Source organism: Paramormyrops kingsleyae, chromosome 5 (assembly GCF_048594095.1).
Source record: "Paramormyrops kingsleyae isolate MSU_618 chromosome 5, PKINGS_0.4, whole genome shotgun sequence".
Taxonomy (NCBI): Eukaryota; Metazoa; Chordata; class Actinopteri; order Osteoglossiformes; family Mormyridae; genus Paramormyrops; species Paramormyrops kingsleyae.
In genome coordinates this window covers 3,574,466-3,596,263 of record NC_132801.1, presented here as the reverse complement: position 1 = coordinate 3,596,263, position 21,798 = coordinate 3,574,466, and the positions used below count along the sequence as shown (strand labels likewise).

Genomic DNA, 21,798 nt, shown 5'->3' with positions numbered 1-21,798 from the left:
GGGAGCTAGCCTAGCCTAGCCTAGCCTAGCCTAGCTACGGCCACGAAAGCTGCTTCAGAACAACAGCTCCTGCATATCCCCCCCCCCCCCCCCCTTTAGGCCACTCATCAAGCTCAGCATCACCTGGAAGAAGGACGGCACCCCCGTCAGCAGCGGCCTGAGCGACTTCAACCGCAGGCTGACCATCATCGGCCCCGTGCTCGGCGACTCTGGCTTCTATGAGTGCGAGGCAGTGCTACGCAGCAGCAGCGTGCCCTCTGTGGGCGCCGGGGCCTACCTCCACGTGCATGGTATCCGCCCGCCGCCCGCCGTTAGCGACACTTACAGTCTGGGCATGGAACTGCAGGCCACTGAATGTACTGAATATATTGTTTCCTTTGTAATGCTAATGCAGGTAGATACATGAACGAGATATTAAAGGCTCATTTTCACAAAGAGGCTTACTGACTTGTTTGGCATAACAATTAAGAAAGTTTTTAAGAGCTTTGGATGCCGTAAATCAATTTTAGCTTGTAATGAGTTTTCGGTTGAATAGCCAGTTACTGTTTTCCCTGACTGATATGCGGAGGGAATTTCAGGAGAGAAATTTCACACTTTACAGCCTAATTCTGTTTTATAAAATAAGCATTTAGGATGCGTGAGGGATTGGGGGCGTGTCTCAAAGAGAGGGGGCTCATCTCATACTGATGGCAGGCTGCTGTCTGACCCGGTACAGAGCCACCGCAGTTCGTGAAGGAGCCAGAAAGGCACATCACCGCGGAGATGGAGAAGGTAGTGGACATCCCCTGCCAGGCGCGAGGTGAGTGTGTGTGTGTCTGCGTGTGTGTGTGCGTGTGTGTGTGTGTATGTCTCACTACTCCTGCTCACTGACCCCCTACTTCTACACCCCCTGGGTCAGGTGTCCCGCAGCCCGAAATCGCGTGGTACAAAGACGCCGCGCCCATCAGCCCTGTGAAGACGCCCAGGTACCGGGTTCTGGCGGGGGGCAGCCTGCAGGTCAACGGCCTCCTTCCAGATGACACCGGAATGTTCCAGTGCTTTGCTCGCAACCCTGCCGGGGAGGTCCAGACCAACACATACCTGGCAGTGACCAGTAGGTCCCCCTCCACCCATGTAAAATTTCTTCTCCCTCCCTGGACTGATAAGTTGCTGGGTTTGCAGCACCTCTAAATCCACAAAGCATCAACTGAACCATCGTGAGCAGTAGCTGAACACTTTGGAGTCATGATTCACTTGGGTTTTGCCAGAAATTGAAATGTCTTAAGAAATATTTCCTCTCCCCAGATTCCCATGTCTGTCAGGTGCATCTCCTGTCTGGATGGGATTCCGTGTGCACGGGGGAATTTCGTGACTCGACTGTGTGTGTATATGTGTGTATGTGTGTGTCGGTGTATCTGTGGGGACCACCCCCGTTCCCTTTCTCTCGTTCCCTCCCCCTGCCTCTCTCTCCCCGTGTCTCTCCTGCATGCACCTTACCTAAGCTCCTCCCCCCAGGCATAGCCCCCAACATCACGGCGGGGCCCTCGGACAGCACCGTCATCGATGGCATGTCCGTCATCCTGCACTGTGAGACCTCCGGAGCCCCACGCCCCGCCATCACCTGGCAGAAAGGTGAGAGACATTCCCCCCCATGTCGTGGCAATGCTTTGAACGTCGACATAACAGATACCATGACATATTTTTAACCCCCCACCCCAGGTGAGCGTGTCCTGGCCAGTGGCTCGGTCCAGCTGCCTCGCTTCACACTGCTTGAGTCTGGGAGCCTCCTCATAAGCCCCGCCCACATCTCCGATGCTGGTACCTACACCTGCATGGCCAGCAACTCCCGCGGCATCGACGAGGCCTCTGCCGACCTGGTGGTCTGGGGTGAGGGGCCGCTGTATTCTATGTGGGGTTTTTCTGTGTCCTGTTTAGACAGCCCTCTGGAGCTTCTCTCAAAATCCCGTTCCCAGCTCGAACCCGCATCACCAGCCCGCCTCAGGACCAGAGTGTGATCAAAGGCACGAAGGCCACCATGACCTGCGGGGTGACCCACGACCCCAGCGTTACCATCAGGTAAGGGGGCCACCCTTTTGCTTGTCCAGCTGCCCCCCCCACAGGCCCCCAGGCTCACAGGCCACCATCGTCACCCTTTTGTGTCACCGGGACGCAGCTGCTGTGCTGCCGGAGTCCGCGTGTGATTTATTTGGCTGCACTCGGGCGTGCTGGATCCGCTCACTGATTCGGTAAGGAGTAAATGACGAAATGAAAGAGTAATGGTCCCGGACACCATCTTTCATTACAAACAACGGTAAGGCGATTAACCGCAGAGCACCTACAGCTGCAATTAATCATCGAGGCCCAGCCTGCACGCGCGCGTGTATGTGTGTGTGTATGTGGGCACATGACAGGGAGTCGGGGAAGACAGAGAGCAGCTTTGCACTCGCCCGTCTGGTCCCTCGTCTGGAAAATTCATCCAAACAAATGGGGGGGGGCAGGACATTATAAGGCCTTTCGTTTATTTATTTATTTAGTTTTTCTTTCAGACATTTTAATCTGGAGGACACTCCAGGGCTTCATTACACTAAAAGCAGCTACACTGAGCATAAATACACTGAACACAGCTATTCTCAGCATGATTACACTCAACACAGCTATTCTCAGCATGATTACACTGAATACAGCTATTCTAATTCTGAACATAAATACACTGAACATAGCTATTCCGAGCATGATTACACTGAAACCAGCTACAATGAGTATAACTACACTGAACACAGCTATGCTGAACATGATTACATTGAACACAGCTACTCTAGGCATTGAGCAACTGAAGGTAAGCAGTTGTCTACAGTGGGGGGAGTGTTTGAGCGATAGGAGGAAGGTGTTGGATCAGTAACTGCTTAGCATCCAGTCAGTCCGCAGGTTACAGAGAGGAAAGTGTTTCCAGTGGCTCCAGCTCAGGGGAAAGAAACTGTCCAGGTGATGTTTGGCTTTGCAGTGACCCTTTAACTGAAGTGAACAGACTGGTCATGGATGGGGTGGGAAGGGTCAACGGTGATCATTTCAGCTCGCTTCTTTACTCTAGAATTTGATGCAGGCAGCTGATGGCCGTCTCTGTGACCCATGGAGTAACTCACTGGAGCTTGCCCTTGGCCGGGGAAATTGCTGACCCCCACCGTACTATGATGGATGCTGTAATTGTGGGGGGATTCAGTAATGGCAGTGTAGAGCTGAACAGGTTTAGCCTGACGAAGGTTAAACTTCTACGATTGTTGGAGATAGAGCTCGTGTTGTTGAGCCTTTTTGGTGATGAAGGTGGTGCTGTCATCCCAACAAGTAAGTCATGTGATGTATAAAGGCAGTGCAAAGGCAGCTTATTCGCTGACTTTAGATATTCCATCTGTTAGTCAACCAACCTCTCTGCCACCTACTGTCCATGTTCAGTATATCACATTTTCCAAATGGGCAATCAGCACAACAAGTCAACCTAATATTATGTGGTTTGGTCATGTATCATGTCTCTACCCCCTCCCCAGGTACGTGTGGGAGAAAGAGGGTACCGTCATCAGCACTCAATCCACACAGAGGGTTCGTCTGGAGCCAGACGGCACGCTGCACATCTCACAGACATGGTCCGGGGACATCGGCACCTACACCTGCCGAGTCACCTCTGTCGGGGGCAACGATTCGCGCAGTGCTCACCTCCGGGTCAGGTGAGGCCACTTCCACTTTTGGGTCAGCTGTGGCTTCATCAATTGTATTTATCTCCCACAGGGAACGAAAATCCTGATTCTGATTCAGGTAGAGTAATAGGCAGCTCATCTTGCTACATATAACTACCATCATTCCCCACCTTCAGTCCGTCACTGATATCTTACTGGTTCTCTTTGCTCTCTGTGCTTGTTCTCCATCTGTCCCCATACTTCCCAGTGCTTCATTTTCTGTACCTGCTCTCCATCTGCACCTGTACCTCCCGATGTTTTGCTCTCTGTACCTGTTCTCCATCTGTCCCTGTACCTCCCGATGTTTTGCTCTCTGTACCTGTTCTCCATCTGTCCCTGTACCTCCCGATGTTTTGCTCTCTGTACCTGTTCTCCATCTGCCCCTGTACCTCCCGATGTTTTGCTCTCTGTACCTGTTCTCCATCTGTCCCTGTACCTCTCGATGTTTTGCTTTCTGTAGCTGTTCTCCATCTGTCCCTGTACCTCCCGATGTTTTGCTCTCTGTACCTGTTCTCCATCTGTCCCTGTACCTCCCGATGTTTTGCTCTCTGTACCTGTTCTCCATCTGCCCCTGTACCTCCCGATGTTTTGCTCTCTGTACCTGTTCTCCATCTGTCCCTGTACCTCTCGATGTTTTGCTCTCTGTACCTGTTCTCCATCTGTCCCTGTACCTCTCGATGTTTTGCTTTCTGTAGCTGTTCTCCATCTGTCCCTGTACCTCCCGATGTTTTGCTCTCTGTACCTGTTCTCCATCTGTCCCTGTACCTCCCGATGTTTTGCTCTCTGTACCTGTTCTCCATCTGCCCCTGTACCTCCCGATGTTTTGCTCTCTGTACCTGTTCTCCATCTGTCCCTGTACCCCCCGATGTTTTGCTCTCTGTACCTGTTCTCCATCTGTCCCTGTACCTCTCGATATTTTGCTTTCTGTAGCTGTTCTCCATCTGTCCCTTTTTTTCCCGATGTTTTGCTCTCTGTACCTGTTCTCCATCTGTTCCTGTACCTCTCGATGTTTTGCTTTCTGTAGCTGTTCTCCATCCATCCCCATACCTCCCAGTACTTTGTCTCCTTCACGCGTGGACTTGGTTTTCATCTGTCATGCGCCACCTAATTATCTTTGTTCGCCACCTGTCCGTTTCCTTGGCAACCTCCATGGTCCATGGTGGTAGTTCTTTCCTTGTCTCAATGACCCCCTTGACCATCCACCATCCTGCCCTCTCCGTGTGCAGTTTAACTTTCAATATTCTCATACTAAGTCATTACAGGAGTGCTACCAGTAGTAACAGGGGTATCAGAACAACACCCTAACATATCAAAAAGTATAGTAGATTTAAATGAAGTAAGTATGCCCCCCAATACAAGATTGTCATTCTTTTTGGCAAAGTAAAAAGATTTTCTACTGCAATACAGCTAATGCTACACTGTAATGTACCGTGCCGTAATTTTGCTACTATACTATACTATACTATACAATGCTATTCTTTGTAATGCTATTCATCACAGTGCTATTTTATAATATGCTCTGTAAAGCTATACCTTTGTTTTATAAGCTATGATATGTGAGGATGCCTTAGGGCTCCTGACATGCAGATTTCTTGTTTCTATGTCCCGCCTTGCTTTTGTCTTTCCCCCACGTACTTCTGCAATAGAAACAGATCTCCTACTCCGTGCTGGTGCTCTGTGATGCAGCTAATCGCTCATCCAGCACCTTGTTGATACCGTCCTTGTGACTTTATTAGTACAGTTTTCTCTCAGGGATATTTATCCCTTGTTAGCTATTTGGTGCTTTTTCTCTCACACAACATAGTAATGTTCTAATTTATTGTTTTCTTCATTTTCTTTGTTCCAGTTAGCCATGTGCATCATATTTGTTGTCTAAATCAGTTCTGTATATTTTATCATATTCATTTGTCTTAATTCCTAGTTTATAAAGTTGTGCTTCAGGATCTTTCCCTGCTGTCTCCAATTTGTTCATTCTCTCTTTATTTCGCTCCCTCTCTCTCCGTCACTCTCTTTCACTTTCGTAGGCAGTTGCCCCATGCTCCAGAGAACCCAGCTGCCCAGCTGAGCTTCACCGAGAAGAGGGCCATCAACCTGACCTGGACTAAGCCCTTCGACGGCAATAGCCCCCTGATCCGATACATCCTAGAGGTGTCAGAAAACAGTGAGTGCGAGTGTACTGGGGATGCTGGGAGATGCAGGCAGAGATAGACACTGGACATGGTTGGGTAGAGATGAGGTGACTGGAGACGTAGGAGGTGTAAGAGACAGCATAGGGACACAGTAGGAGTGAGGGTGTGGGATCTCAAAGCAAGGAGTGTATCAAGGTATTTAAGCAAGTGTCCTTCCATGCCAGATGCTCCATGGACTGTGCTCCTGGCCAACATTGAGCCCGAATCCACCGCCGTGACGGTCAGCGGCCTCATTCCTGCCCGCTCCTACCAGTTCCGCCTATGTGCAGTCAATGATGTGGGGAAGGGTCAGTTCAGCAAGGAGACAGACAGGTAGGTCGGCTGTCACATGTTCTGCCACCGTCGGTGTCTCAGACTCCTTGCCACTCTCCAATTATGCCTGTCAGGGGGCTCAAAACGACAGCGTGAGGGACTCAGTAAGACAGTGGAGCTGATGATTCACCTGCTTATGAGGGTAGTTTGGTGATCAGGACACGACGCCCAGTTACTCCAGATCTCTGGGGTCTCACACATATCAGAGCTGTTGGATTGTATTTTCACACGGCCCAGGAAACTCCATGGGGGGATGGGGGCTTCATCTGGCCTCTAAACAGAACAGACTGTCTCAACCTACAGTATTGTTAACAGTATTGTTATTACCCACTATTTGTGACAGGAAACAATACTCTCCCGGTGTCGGGATGGCCAGAATTTCCCTTGCTGAATCCTCCGTAGGGGGTCTGTTGATCTCTCCTGCTTTGTCCCTATCAGAAACAATTACACAGAGGGGTTCGGTTTGTGACAGGTACAACAAAGAGGGAACAGGGGAGGCAATATCCCTGTGCAGGTAGAGCGACAGGCACCATGTTAAGGCTCCAAGGATCAGTGTCCTTCTGGAAGTCAGGCAGATCTAAAGATGCTTCTCCCGCTGCCGGCCCTGTCTCTACCTTCAGGGTGACCCTCCCCGAGGAGCCGCCCAGTGCCCCGCCCCAGAATGTCATCGCCAGCGGACGCACCAACCAGTCCATCATGATCCAGTGGCAGCCCCCACCCGAGAGTCACCAGAACGGCATCTTGCGGGGGTACATTATCCGGTAATGTCAGCCTGCTGCGTGACTCATATTGACGTTCCCAGCCCATCATGATACAAGCCGAATTAGCATACCAATGGCAACCCCTACCGAACTTTGCCGGTGGAGGAAGCACTGCTGGTGAAGATTGCTTAGGGCTCCACTTGAGCTTCCACCGGCAGTGATGCAAGCACACGGCAATCAGTAGGCCCTGCAGGTTTAATCCCCAGGACAGGTCATTCTGTACCTCCCAGCATGGCGCTTAACCTGAGTTGCCCTATTAAATACCCAGCAGTCACCTGAGATAGATTCTCTGCCGAGTGAGAGAGTTAATAAATAATGAGAGGTATCAGTCTGGTGTCACCAACCACACATTCATGTCGCTCACTTCCAGTCGGCTCTCCTCCCCATCACGTGTAAGCAGGGGGTTCCCCTGTTTGGTTAGCCTTATTAGAGGCTCGTAACCCAATGTCACGCCCGTCCCTCTGGGTCCTAACCCCGGCCACTCCTCACAGGTACTGTCTGGCCGGGCTGCCCGTGGGCTACCAGTTCAAGAACATAACCAATCCGGATGTGACCAACCTGCTACTGGAGGACCTCATCATCTGGACCAACTACGAGATCGAGGTGGCGGCCTACAATGGGGCGGGGCTGGGCACCTTCAGCCACAAGGTGACGGAGTGGACCCTGCAGGGAGGTGAGGCGCAGAGAGCCGTAGTCGAGTCTTATAAAGGGTTCGGTGACGATCATGCAGAGAGATAATCAGAATCTGGTAGAAGAATCAGTGATAATCAGTCTGACAGAGGAATCAAAAGAGTATTTGGTAATGAATCTGCACATCCTCTGTAGTGTACTGTCTCTGACATCACAATGCATTACACCTTGCGTACTCTGTGAAGTACTACCTCTGACATCACAATGTATTACACCTTGCGTACTCTGTGAAGTACTACCTCTGACATCACAATGTATTACACCTTGCGTACTCTGTGAAGTACTACCTCTGACATCACAATGTATTACACCTTGCGTACTCTGTGAAGTACTACCTCTGACATCACAATGTATTACACCTTGCGTACTCTGTGAAGTACTACCTCTGACATCACAATGTATTACACCTTGCGTACTCTGTGAAGTACTACCTCTGACATCACAATGTATTACACCTTGCGTACTCTGTGAAGTACTACCTCTGACATCACAATGTATTACACCTTGCGTACTCTGTGAAGTACTACCTCTGACATCACAATGTATTACACCTTGCATACTCTGTGAAGTACTACCTTCCACATACCCAGCATGTAATATATCTCTCAAACCCAGTGATGTATTACTCCCCATAAACTCTATAACATAAACTTTGTTGTTTGTCCCTCTGATGTTCCTTGATGAGACAGTGAAGCTCAGGGGGGCCGCTGCAGGCAGTGGGGTGCCATGTACCTGACGAGTATGTGGGGATTTGAGGTCATCCCCAAGAGGGAAGAGCCAATATCGGCTAATATCGCTGTCATGTGTCCTGACCCAGAGTGTAGCAGTGATCGATGGTGCTATCAGGGCAGTGCTCTTCCACAGGCCCCTTCCATGAGTTCCAGTTCCCGGGGGGGAGGAGGGGGTGAGCCATCCAGATTGAACCTGCAGGGATTTTAATCTTCCTCCGTCCCCTGTCCAACAGTGCCTACCATCGCCCCCGGCAACGTGCAAGCAGAGGCTGTCAACTCCACCACCATCCGCTTCACCTGGTCCGCCCCCAGCCCCCAGTTCATCAATGGCATTAACCAGGGCTACAAGGTGAGCATCAGCACCTATCTGTTGCAGCACTGCCCTCTATGGGCAGAAGGGGGAACTGAGACTGAAAGCAACCTGGTTTGCAATTTAGATTCTTTAGTTAATTAGCTGAAGTGCTGCCCTTGTTGACTTGGCTACAAGATGAGGTTCAGCAGCTACCTGTTACAACATTGCCCTCTATATGCAGAAGGGGGAATTGAGAAGCACATTGACTTGGCTCAATTTAGATTCCTCCATTAATTAGAGCAAAGAACTGTCTTTGTTGACTTATGCTCACCAGAATCCCAGAGGATTTTCTTGTTCTCATCATAAGCACAATAAGCACAGATACAGAATGTAGCTTATAGGTCAGGCATGGAGCATCAGAACAGGCAGAGGAATCCGACTGATATCACAGCAAATGCCCGTCCACCAGAGATTTCCACCAGATCCAGATCAAACTACTATTTTGCTAAAGAACAGAGGCCACTTTACGTTTAGACAGGAAAACACTTATGTTTGATCTCACTGTGCTTTGAGTCTTTGGTGTCCAATATCATAACATATGGACTTCATCGCGGTGTTTAACATCTCAGGGTTTATAACATGGTACGCAATGATTATGGATATGTGACAGACTTTCCCACTTTCTATGTTTCATTTATGACATCATTAACAGAATAACTTTCTTGGTCCAAATCACCAGCATTAGTACCTCTTGTTCTGTTATAGCTGGAGTTTCTTGGAATTCCCCATGGGAGTGCCAATGGAAGAACAAAGGCAGTGCCCCACCCCCACCCCACCCCCCTGCATGCCAATGCACGGCCCCCTCCCTGACAGAAACGTACCACCACAGCAGAGCTGCCAAGGAGAGTCATTACCCAAATTGGCCATTTGGTCCACTGGCTCCCCTGCTCCCCCCTCTAGCTGGTATCGTCTGTGATACTGGGCTCCTTGATCTTCTCAGGCCACCTCTCCTGGCTGCTGATGCTTGCCCCCCCCCCCCCCAGACTCCCTGGGTTCAAGCAATGTCTGAGAACTTTTTGGTTGTTTGATGGTACTGGATGCTTCCCGCTTTGTTTTTTCTTCCTCATTTGTTAGCTGTTGGCATGGGAACCAGGCCAAGAGGAGGAAGTTACCATGGTGACAGTACGGCCCAACTTCCAGGACAGTGTACACGTGGGCTATATCATGGGACTCAAGAAGTTCACAGAGTACTTCACGTCTGCGCTCTGCTTCACCACGCCGGGGGATGGACCCCGCAGTCCGCCGAAGGGGCTGCGCACACACGAGGACAGTGAGTGTCGCCCACACATTCGGGACCGTACGCCGTCACACCCCGACCGCCTCCTCTGTCAGCCCCGTTAATCCTGTGGACTCCTCTACTGCAGCTCCTGGTCCTGTGGGCCACCTGAGCTTCACCGAGATCCTGGACACCTCCCTGAAGGTCAGCTGGAGGGAGCCTCACGAGAAGAACGGCATCCTCACAGGTGAGCGCGCCAGGAGAACCTGCCCCCCCCCCCCCTCCCCCCCACCTCGTCCGCCACCCCCTGATCCCTAACTGCGCCCCCTTCTTGCCAGGTTACCGTATCTCCTGGGAGGAGTACAACCGCACCAACACGCGTGTCACGCACTACCTCCCCAACGTCACGCTGGAGTACCGTGTCACAGGCCTCACCGCCCTCACCACCTACACCATAGAGGTGGCCGGCATGACCTCCAAGGGCCAGGGCCAGCTGTCCTCCTCCACCATCTCCTCAGGCGTGCCTCCAGGTCAGCGTCCCTGCCGGACCGCATCCAACTGGCCAGTTGGTGACAAATAATCTGCCTCTCGTGAACCTGGGCCTCTGCTCCCCGACGGTGCTGGAGTGCCGATTACCACATTCCTACCCTCCAGATCTGGAGAACGGTGGGGCTTCAGTCCATCTTGATCAGCACAGGGAGCCTCGGCTCCCCATTCTGGGAATGTCGCCCGTCACTTCACACAGTCCCCAAGTGGATCTCATTCAGCAAAGAAAAACACATGATGCCGCGACAAGCTATCTAACGTTTAGCTTCGCTAATTTTGTCACTAGAGGGCACTGCAGCACAGCAGTAGAGTTACGTTAGTGGTTTTCTCTGGCTGTCCTCTTAAAGATTGCAGGAGTCTCTGGAGCAGAGACCTTTATGGTTGTTTTAAATAAAATTCCTCCCCCCCGCCAGTAAATGTACACTAATTAGTTTAAATAATGTGTTCTCATTCAATGTCATTAAAATCGGACCCCCATGGCTTAGCTGCCCTTTTCATAAATCTGTAGTGGCACTTCTGTCCTAAAGTGAAATAAAACTTATTTTGGATTATTTTAACGTTCCGACACGTTTCCACATGACTGTTTATGGAGGTTGCTATTCTCTCACGTGGCTGGCAATCTGCGCCTCCAGCTAAATGCAGCATTTCATATGGGCGTTCACACTGTTTGTTAATATAAAAGATAGGCGCTTGGACGCATATCAGAAAGGACGCCGAGCCCAGGCCCATGAGCCGCACCCCATGGGGGGTTCTGAGGCTGCTGTCTGAGACTGCTCTCTGAGGCTGCTGTCTGAGGCTGCTTTCTGAGGCTGCTTTCTGAGGCTGCTCTCTGAGGCTGCTCTCTGAGGCTGCTGTCAGTGCTGAGAGCTGAAAGCCACCAAACACCCGGGGGTGTCAGAGTGGGCCTTTGGCAGAGTTACCCTACCGATCAATGTTTCTCGTGCTGTCCCCATAATACAAGACTCCGGCCTGTGAAAACGGGGTGGGGGGGTACAAAAGGAGGACTTATTTTTTCTCTGACAATGTGGTACCAAGTCTGTCATAAACAGATTAAAATCTTAGGGCCCAATGTTGTTCCCCTCCTGTGATCTAGTTGGCCTCATACACTGGTCCAATCCCCTCCATCGCTTAGTGGGATTAAAGCTGATGTCAGCATTTGATCAGATTCCTTTTCCACTGTGCTAAAAATTCACTCATTCTCCTTAATGCGCTCCCCCCCCCCCCCCTCGGCAGAGCTCCCTGGGCCCCCCACTAACCTGGCCATCTCCAACATCGGGCCTCGGTCCATCACGCTGCAGTTCAAGCCAGGTTATGACGGCAAGACCTCCATCTCCCGCTGGCAGATGGAGGCCCAGGTAAGCTGGGGGTGGAGGCTCATGTCGCAGGTTAGGGCTCCTGTTTGTTATGTTCCATCTGTCGTCGCTCAGATTCCAAGTATCTCCACCCAGGTCAGCATCATTGGTGAGAATGAGGATTGGGTCATGATACACCAGGTGCCCAACGAACCCGACGCCCGCAGCTTGGAGGTTCCGGGATTGAACCCCTACACCTTCTACAGGTAGCAGTGCTGCACCCACATCTGCTACACATGTGCTGTCACTGTGCCTGCATAAGGATGTACCTCTGCACTGATACTGTATCCTACACAGTTACTATACCTCCACACTAACACGGTATCCTATACAGATACTGTACCTCTGCACTGATACTGTATCCTACACTGTTACTATACCTCCACACTAACACGGTATCCTATACAGATACTGTACCTCTGCACTGATACTGTATCCTACACTGTTACTATACCTCCACACTAACACGGTATCCTATACAGATACTGTACCTCTGCACTGATACTGTATCCTACACTGTTACTATACCTCCACACTAACACGGTATCCTATACAGATACTGTACCTCTGCACTGATACTGTATCCTACACTGTTACTATACCTCCACACTAACACGGTATCCTATACAGATACTGTACCTCTGCACTGATACTGTATCCTACACAGTTACTATACCTCCACACTAACACGGTATCCTATACAGATACTGTACCTCTGCACTGATACTGTATCCTACACTGTTACTATACCTCCACACTAACACGGTATCCTATACAGATACTGTACCTCTGCACTGATACTGTATCCTACACTGTTACTATACCTCCACACTAACACGGTATCCTATACAGATACTGTACCTCTGCACTGATACTGTATCCTACACAGTTACTATACCTCCACACTAACACGGTATCCTATACAGATACTGTACCTCTGCACTGATACTGTATCCTACACTGTTACTATACCTCCACACTAACACGGTATCCTATACAGATACTGTACCTCTGCACTGATACTGTATCCTACACTGTTACTATACCTCCACACTAACACGGTATCCTATACAGATACTGTACCTCTGCACTGATACTGTATCCTACACTGTTACTATACCTCCACACTAACACGGTATCCTATACAGATACTGTACCTCTGCACTGATACTGTATCCTACACTGTTACTATACCTCCACACTAACACGGTATCCTATACAGATACTGTACCTCTGCACTGATACTGTATCCTACACTGTTACTATACCTCCACACTAACACGGTATCCTATACAGATACTGTACCTCTGCACTGATACTGTATCCTACACTGTTACTATACCTCCACACTAACACGGTATCCTATACAGATACTGTACCTCTGCACTGACACAGTATCCTACTCCAGTACTGTACCTCTGCACTGATACTGTATCCTACACTGTTACTATACCTCCACACTAACACGGTATCCTATACAGATACTGTACCTCTGCACTGATACTGTATCCTACACTGTTACTATACCTCCACACTAACACGGTATCCTATACAGATACTGTACCTCTGCACTGATACTGTATCCTACACTGTTACTATACCTCCACACTAACACGGTATCCTATACAGATACTGTACCTCTGCACTGATACTGTATCCTACTCCAGTACTGTACCTCTGCACTGATACTGTATCCTACACTGTTACTATACCTCCACACTAACACGGTATCCTATACAGATACTGTACCTCTGCACTGATACTGTATCCTACTCCAGTACTGTACCTCTGCACTGATACTGTATCCTACACTGTTACTATACCTCCACACTAACACGGTATCCTATACAGATACTGTACCTCTGCACTGACACAGTATCCTACTCCAGTACTGTACCTCTGCACTGATACTGTATCCTACACTGTTACTATACCTCCACACTAACACGGTATCCTATACAGATACTGTACCTCTGCACTGACACAGTATCCTACTCCAGTACTGTACCTCTGCACTGATACTGTATCCTACACTGTTACTATACCTCCACACTAACACGGTATCCTATACAGATACTGTACCTCTGCACTGACACAGTATCCTACTCCAGTACTGTACCTCTGCACTGATACTGTATCCTACACTGTTACTATACCTCCACACTAACACGGTATCCTATACAGATACTGTACCTCTGCACTGATACTGTATCCTACACTGTTACTATACCTCCACACTAACACGGTATCCTATACAGATACTGTACCTCTGCACTGATACTGTATCCTACACTGTTACTATACCTCCACACTAACACGGTATCCTATACAGATACTGTACCTCTGCACTGATACTGTATCCTACACTGTTACTATACCTCCACACTAACACGGTATCCTATACAGATACTGTACCTCTGCACTGATACTGTATCCTACACTGTTACTATACCTCCACACTAACACGGTATCCTATACAGATACTGTACCTCTGCACTGATACTGTATCCTACACTGTTACTATACCTCCACACTAACACGGTATCCTATACAGATACTGTACCTCTGCACTGATACTGTATCCTACACTGTTACTATACCTCCACACTAACACGGTATCCTATACAGATACTGTACCTCTGCACTGATACTGTATCCTACACTGTTACTATACCTCCACACTAACACGGTATCCTATACAGATACTGTACCTCTGCACTGACACAGTATCCTACTCCAGTACTGTACCTCTGCACTGATACTGTATCCTACACTGTTACTATACCTCCACACTAACACGGTATCCTATACAGATACTGTACCTCTGCACTGATACTGTATCCTACACTGTTACTATACCTCCACACTAACACGGTATCCTATACAGATACTGTACCTCTGCACTGACACAGTATCCTACTCCAGTACTGTACCTCTGCACTGATACTGTATCCTACACTGTTACTATACCTCCACACTAACACGGTATCCTATACAGATACTGTACCTCTGCACTGACACAGTATCCTACTCCAGTACTGTACCTCTGCACTGATACTGTATCCTACACTGTTACTATACCTCCACACTAACACGGTATCCTATACAGATACTGTACCTCTGCACTGACACAGTATCCTACTCCAGTACTGTACCTCTGCACTGATACTGTATCCTACACTGTTACTATACCTCCACACTAACACGGTATCCTATACAGATACTGTACCTCTGCACTGACACAGTATCCTACTCCAGTACTGTACCTCTGCACTGATACTGTATCATGCACTGATATTGTACCTCAGCACTTATACTGTATCCTACACTGTTACTATACCTCCACACTAACACGGTATCCTATACAGATACTGTACCTCTGCACTGACACAGTATCCTACTCCAGTACTGTACCTCTGCACTGATACTGTATCCTACACTGTTACTATACCTCCACACTAACACGGTATCCTATACAGATACTGTACCTCTGCACTGACACAGTATCCTACTCCAGTACTGTACCTCTGCACTGATATTGTACCTCAGCACTTATACTGTATCTTACACTGATACTGTACCTCTAAACTGACAATGTGTCCTACACCAATACTGAACCTCTAAACCTCTCTGTCCACACTGTGCCCTGCACTCTTTGATCTTACTGAGTCCCCACGACTTCCCCAGGTTTCGAATGCGCCAGGTCAACATTGTAGGCACCAGCCCCCCCAGCCAGCCATCCCGGAAGATCCAGACCATGCAGGCCCCACCCGACATGGCCCCTGTCAACGTGACCCTGCGCACAGCCAGCGAGACCAGCCTGTGGCTGCGCTGGGTGGTGAGTTACTGTGAGATATGTCAGTCCACCACGTGCTTTTTGAAATCTTCCGGAGAACCTTATGGATGAGTGTGTGTGGGAGTATGGATGAGTGTGTGTGGGAGTATGGATGAGTGTGTGTGGGAGTATGGATGAGTGTATTTGTGGAGTAACCGTGACTTGCCCTGCCCCGGTAGCCCCTTCCAGAGTGGGAGTACAATGGGAACCCAGAGCTGGTGGGATATCGGATCCAGTACTCCCGAACCCGGCCACAGGCCCGGGCACTGACCCACGTCATCACCGACCGCCTGGAACGTGAATTCACCATCGAGGACCTGGAAGAGTGGACCGAGTATGAGGTCCGGGTGCAGGCTGTGAATGGCATAGGCGCTGGGCCTTGGAGCCAGTCAGTCCGGGGTCGGACACGGGAGTCAGGTGGGCGTCCTCACAGCCATACGTGCACATGGTCCTGTACACACGTGCCGGGGGAGGAGCTCGAGGACTTCTGGCAGCGTTACGGAAAAGGCCCAACATCTGCAACCTCCCAGCGATGCCCATGCCCACTAACCTCTGACCCTTTCCCCCGCAGTCCCTTCCTGCGGACCCACCAACGTCTCTGCCTTTGCCACCACCTCTAGCAGCATCCTGGTCCGCTGGTTGGAAGTGCCTGAACCAGACCGTAACGGCCTCATCCTGGGGTACAAGGTGCGCTGGCCCCCCATCTCTTCCCACGGCAGGGGTGTGGTCAGTCAGAAAATGACTTTGACCTCTGACCTCTAACCTATCACCTTGAACAGGTGGTGTACAAAGAGAAAGACTCGGATGTGTCGCCGCAGTTCTGGATGGTTGAGGGCAACACCACCCACAGCATCCAGCTAAGCGGGCTGGGCAAGTATGTCCTGTATGAGATCCAGGTGCTAGCCTTCACCCGCATCGGCGACGGGGCACCCAGTGCCCCCCCCATCCTGGAGAGGACCCTCGATGATGGTAATCCTAATCCACACACCCTTAATAGGTTCTGTTAATCCTTATATCAGCAGAAGTCATATGTATGTACTGTCCATTCATATTTTATGTTTATAATCTAAATCAGGCATCCATGTTCCTCAAGAATGCCTTCATTAAGCTCATTATTTTCTTAATTAAACTCAAGTAAACTGAAGCAGTTTATTAAAACCTGAAACACAGATGCTCACTGCCACCCCTCCTGGGCCCCCTGGAGTATCTAATATCCATGTTCAGGGTGGCACACTACAGCAAACTGACCAACACAGAAAATGTACAGAAAATGAGGAAATAACTATCTGCTCCCCACCCAGTCCCGGGACCCCCAGTGGGCATTCTGTTCCCCGAAGTCCGGACCAACTCGGTCCGACTGATCTGGCAGAGCCCCGCCCAGCCCAATGGCATCATCCTGGGTGAGTGCTGTGCGCCCTCTTCAGGCCCATCCAGGAATGTCACCATCATCTCCAACCATGGCTCCTCATTAGGAGATGCCCAGGTTAAAGTGACCTCCCCCACTGTCTGTCCTCCTCTCTCACCAGCCTATCAGATCACATACCGCCTGAACTCCACCAATAGCAACACAGCGACAGTGGATGTGCTGAACCCCAGCGCACGGCAGTACACCGTGCTGGGTCTGAAGCCTGAGTCAGTCTACGTGTTCCGCATCACGGCACAGACACGCAAGGGCTGGGGGGAGGCAGCTGAGGCCATAGTAATCACCACTGAGAAGAGAGGTACACCCCCCCCCCCCGGAAGCCTTCACTGGCACCCCAGCTGCTGTCTCACTGTGGCCTGCCGTCTGGATGTGCGTCTCCCTCTCTGTGTGACACTGCTGGCAGTCCCACCTTGGGACCTGTCCGACATGCCGGTGTGGCTCGCCCCAGTCCTCGGGGACCCCAACACAGTCCACGTTTGGCTCCCAACACACCGGAACCAGACAATCAAGAACCTGATACCTGGCACAGGTGTGCTGGGAGGGAGAAAAATGTGGATCCCCGAGGGCTGGGAAACACTGCTCGACACCACCCCAAGAGCTTTGCGCTTTGCTCGATTCCACCTGCAGCCTTGTCGACTGACAGTAGGTGTCACTGTAGAGCAGTGGAAGTAATGTCCAGGGCAGTTTCATACACCTATATCCATGTGTACTGCATGTGCTGTGAGGGAACAGCCAGGGATTATCCTGGGTTTAGGGCAGAACCTGCAGCCTTGGATAACAAGGCCGGGTCTATTCACTCCCTCCACCCTCCCCACAGCCCGACCCCAGCCCACCAGCCGGCCCACGGTGCAACAAGAGGATGTGCAGGCACGCAGCGTCCTGTTGTCATGGGAACCCGGCAGTGACGGGCTCTCCCCAGTGCGGTACTACACGATCCAGTCCCGGGAGCTGCCGGACAGCAACTGGACAGTGCACTCGGCCTCTGTCAGCCACGAGGCCAGCTCCTATGTCGTGGACAGGTGGGGGTGGGGCCTGGGAGACTGGGCAGGGCTTCCTTCTCAAATAAGATAACATAAAACTGTGTCCGGTTGTTCCTTAAAGAGGGCAGTTAGGGCTGTAAGATGACCAGGCGTGGGGGTGTGACCATGCTGATATTCTCTTCCTGTCAAATCAAAATTTTAAGTAAATTTTTCCCCCCTGGGTCTCAGGAGCACACAGGAGCAGGTAAAGTGCACACAAACAAATAGGTACTGCAAAACAAGAGCGCACTGCAACTGCAAAGACAGTGCACTGCAAAGACTGCAAATAGTGTAGGCAAATAGACATAGTGGAAAAGATGTTTTAAAAATGACCCAGTAGAAACAGAATAACATGAAAAGGAGAATAATTGCACATATAAATAAGAATAAGTTTCAGGTGTGTGAGGCAAACAAACAGTATGCTAAGAGATAAATACAACACGTCTCTGACAGACGGTAATTAATGCCTGTTTTCCTGACATATTTAACGAGTCCCATGTCCGGGCAGAGATGAGCTTCACCATGTAGGATCAGCGTGAAGCCGCTACCGCGTGTTCATTCCTGCCTAGGCCCCCACCCCCCAGCTGCCCCCCTCGAAAGTGCCTCCTTCATGCTGCACGCGTGTAAATCCCCCTGCCTCTCAGCGGTGTGCCCCGCCATGCAGACCACCCTGTGGGCCATTACACCAAACATTAAATAAACGCATCTCGTATTTAGGAGATGCTGAAGCAGCGTGTTCTTCTAACCAGCTATGCTCTCCTGAAACTACTCACCAGCTACATATTCTGCGAGGGGGGGAAGCTGGACGGGACACGATGGGATAAAACCACGTTTGTGATGCCCCCTTTCTGCTGGCTCTCACCCTGCCTCAGACTCAAGCCTTTCACCTCCTACCAGTTCCGGGTGAAGGCGACTAACGACATCGGCGACAGCGAGTACAGCGAGGAGAGCGAGGCTATCACTACCCTGCAGGACGGTGAGACCTCTGACCTTTGACCTCTCATAGCAAGACACCAGAGCCGTTCTCTCCCTGTCTCTCTCTATCTCCACCAGTAGGGGGAGTGTTTATGTGAGGCACACTGTCTTCATTTTCACACTGATCCAGGTCGAGCCGCAGGGCTGAAGTGGGTGTGTAATTGTGCCTGTTGCGTAATTGTGCCTATTGCGTAATTGTGTGTGTAATTGTTGTGTGAGAGAATACGGGCAACCCGAGGCAGTCCTGGCAGAGGTGAAAATACATGATGTCACATGATGTCACAGTGAGGTTGTCTGTGTTACCAATCTTGCTATTAGGTCTTCAAAGGCCCAACAAAGACTCACTTTTATCCCTCTCCCCCACCCCGGCCCTGTACTCCCCAGCCCCAGATGAGGCTCCCGTGATCCTCTCAGTCACCCCGCACACCACCACCTCAGTGCTGATCCGGTGGCAGGTAAGGATGTTACATTAATGCCGGGTGACGCTAATGCTACGTGTGCTAACACGGCTAGCAGCGCCGCATGCTAACGCAGAGCTCTATGCTTAATGCAATAGAGGCACATGTGGCAAACCGCTGTCAGGAGAAACATGAGCTGCTCCACAGAGCCCCCTCCACTTGGCTCAGATGCAGCATAATCAGGCAGCGAAGGGGAGAAATATTAATGACAAGATCCAGCCTCTTGCTCATTCTTGTTGCTTCGTGTTTTATGGGAAGGGAGACACTCAAGATCCTTCAATCACAGCCTTGGACGAGATCACGCCCTCCCATATCTGAGAGCTGCAGAGATCATATTTGGCAGGGATTTGGTCCATGGAGTGGCTGTGCTGACAGACAGAAAAACAGCAGGATGTTATGGGGGAGTGCAGTATGGCATTGACCTGCAGGGGGCAGAGATCCTCAGAGCGGACAGACACCGGAGAGGAGCAAAGCTGGAGTTCTGGGTCTCCCCAGAATAGGTACCTCAGTTTTATTTAGTTTTGTCACACATGCCCGCCCCCCACAGCCCCCCCCAGAAGAGCAGATAAACGGGATCCTGCTGGGATTTCGGGTGTGGTACAGAGAGCTGCTGTATGACCGACTGCGCAGCTTCTCCGAACGCTCTGCCGACAGCCCATCGGCCCCCTGGACCGAGTTGACTTGTGAGTGCCTGGTGGACCCCCACCCCCGGCCCATATTTGCTTTCAGATGTTTTCCAATGTCACCAACTTTCCAGTTACCCACTCGTAGTAAAGTCCAAGCATAACCTTGGAAGACACACGGATGGACAAATCAAAGCCTCTCCTTTGGCTCACAGATTTCGGAGGGGGGGGGGAGCTGCTGTAGACGTGGTCATAAAGCCCCACCTTTGTGAATCACCTGTTCCTTAACCGCTAAACCCATCAGGTTTACGTCAGCGACAGGCAGAACTCACAGTGGGACACTTACATGCGCGCACACCTGCATTACACTGTGATATCTATGCACGCTTGTGTGGACACGTATTACATGCGATATCTGTGCACGATTGCACAGACATGCATTACATGCGATATCTGTGTACGTTTGTACAGACACCCCCACTCAGTCACCCTCACCTTTCAGGGTCCTACTGCTTACTGTTTAGATTTTGCTGTGGTCAAGTTCTTTCTGACATGTGACCTCTGCAGTGCACTGTCAGGCAGTGTGAATAAGGGCACTAACTCCTGTCTCTCCCCCCTTGTCTCCCTGTCCTTTGACCCCAAACTCTTCACCCTGCACCCCACCTCCCCCCAGCCCCCTACAGCATACGCAACCTGAGTGATACATCTCTCACTCAGCATGAGCTGGACAGTAAGTCTTCACACCTCATTCCTTCTCTCCCAATATATCTCTCCCTCCCTCTGTCTCGCTTTCCCCTCTTTCCCTGTCTCTCTCTCCCTCATTCCCTCTCTCTCTCCCTCTCTCTCTGTCTCCTTCCCTCCCTGTCTCCATCTCTCTCTCTCTCTCTCTCACTCATATTTCCCCTGTATTCATTGCCAGGGCCTGATGCGGTCTGTGTTATTTTCAGCGTTTGTTTCTCACATAAAGACACTGTCAGTGCTGCAGTCAGTGTCCTCCCAACATCTGCCAGGTCACTGCCTCCTGTCACCCAGACCGTTTTAAATATGCTGTTTACTCTGCTGTTTTTCTCTTGTACTTTCTGTAGATGCTGTTCCTCTCGAGTACTGCTCAGTAGGAAGGACACACACACACACACACACACACACACACACACTTACCCACCTATGGAGATAACATAGTCAAGCTTCAGCACAGTAGAAAACCCTCTGCAGCCCAACTCAGGCCTGTCTTTCCCTGTCGGACCCTGGGCTCAGGCCTGTCTTTCCCTGTAGGACCCTGAGCTTTGGCCTGCCTTTCCTTGTAGGACCTCAGGCTCTGACCTGCCTTTCTCTATAGGACCATGGTCTCGGGCCTGCCTTTCCCTGTAGGACCCAGGGCTTAGGCCTGCCTTTTCCTGTAGGACCCTGGGCTTGGGCCTACCTTTCCATGTAGGACCCCTGGCTCTAAACCTGCCTTTCTCTGTAGGACCCTGAGCTTTGGCCTGCCTTTCCCACTAGGACCCTAGGCTTGGGCCTGCCTTTCCTTGTAGGACCCGGGCTCTGACCTGCCTTTCCCAGTAGAACCCCAGGCTCTGGTTTTTTCCTGCTCTTTGTTCTTTCACACGTTGCTCTG

At 50.6% G+C, this 21,798-nt stretch overlaps 1 protein-coding gene across 3 annotated transcripts in view; it reads left to right on the top strand.

Annotated features, from left to right (window-relative positions):
- The window catches only part of sdk2b (sidekick cell adhesion molecule 2b), a 160,414-nt gene that overhangs the window by 119,855 nt on the left and 18,761 nt on the right, over positions 1 to 21,798 (top strand). For all 3 annotated transcript variants that reach the window (XM_023816981.2, XM_023816980.2, XM_023816982.2), the window contains exons 7-34: positions 100 to 290; positions 716 to 799; positions 899 to 1,093; positions 1,495 to 1,611; positions 1,699 to 1,866; positions 1,953 to 2,055; positions 3,519 to 3,695; positions 5,729 to 5,865; positions 6,058 to 6,205; positions 6,826 to 6,966; positions 7,458 to 7,639; positions 8,621 to 8,736; positions 9,814 to 10,009; positions 10,104 to 10,202; positions 10,294 to 10,485; positions 11,735 to 11,856; positions 11,950 to 12,059; positions 15,541 to 15,691; positions 15,868 to 16,105; positions 16,260 to 16,375; positions 16,468 to 16,657; positions 16,990 to 17,088; positions 17,215 to 17,409; positions 17,929 to 18,130; positions 19,003 to 19,106; positions 19,490 to 19,560; positions 20,111 to 20,246; positions 20,860 to 20,916. In XM_023816981.2, the coding sequence (XP_023672749.2) occupies positions 100 to 290; positions 716 to 799; positions 899 to 1,093; positions 1,495 to 1,611; positions 1,699 to 1,866; positions 1,953 to 2,055; positions 3,519 to 3,695; positions 5,729 to 5,865; positions 6,058 to 6,205; positions 6,826 to 6,966; positions 7,458 to 7,639; positions 8,621 to 8,736; positions 9,814 to 10,009; positions 10,104 to 10,202; positions 10,294 to 10,485; positions 11,735 to 11,856; positions 11,950 to 12,059; positions 15,541 to 15,691; positions 15,868 to 16,105; positions 16,260 to 16,375; positions 16,468 to 16,657; positions 16,990 to 17,088; positions 17,215 to 17,409; positions 17,929 to 18,130; positions 19,003 to 19,106; positions 19,490 to 19,560; positions 20,111 to 20,246; positions 20,860 to 20,916 (4,037 nt within the window). The remainder of the gene's footprint in view (positions 1 to 99; positions 291 to 715; positions 800 to 898; positions 1,094 to 1,494; positions 1,612 to 1,698; positions 1,867 to 1,952; positions 2,056 to 3,518; positions 3,696 to 5,728; positions 5,866 to 6,057; positions 6,206 to 6,825; positions 6,967 to 7,457; positions 7,640 to 8,620; positions 8,737 to 9,813; positions 10,010 to 10,103; positions 10,203 to 10,293; positions 10,486 to 11,734; positions 11,857 to 11,949; positions 12,060 to 15,540; positions 15,692 to 15,867; positions 16,106 to 16,259; positions 16,376 to 16,467; positions 16,658 to 16,989; positions 17,089 to 17,214; positions 17,410 to 17,928; positions 18,131 to 19,002; positions 19,107 to 19,489; positions 19,561 to 20,110; positions 20,247 to 20,859; positions 20,917 to 21,798) is intronic.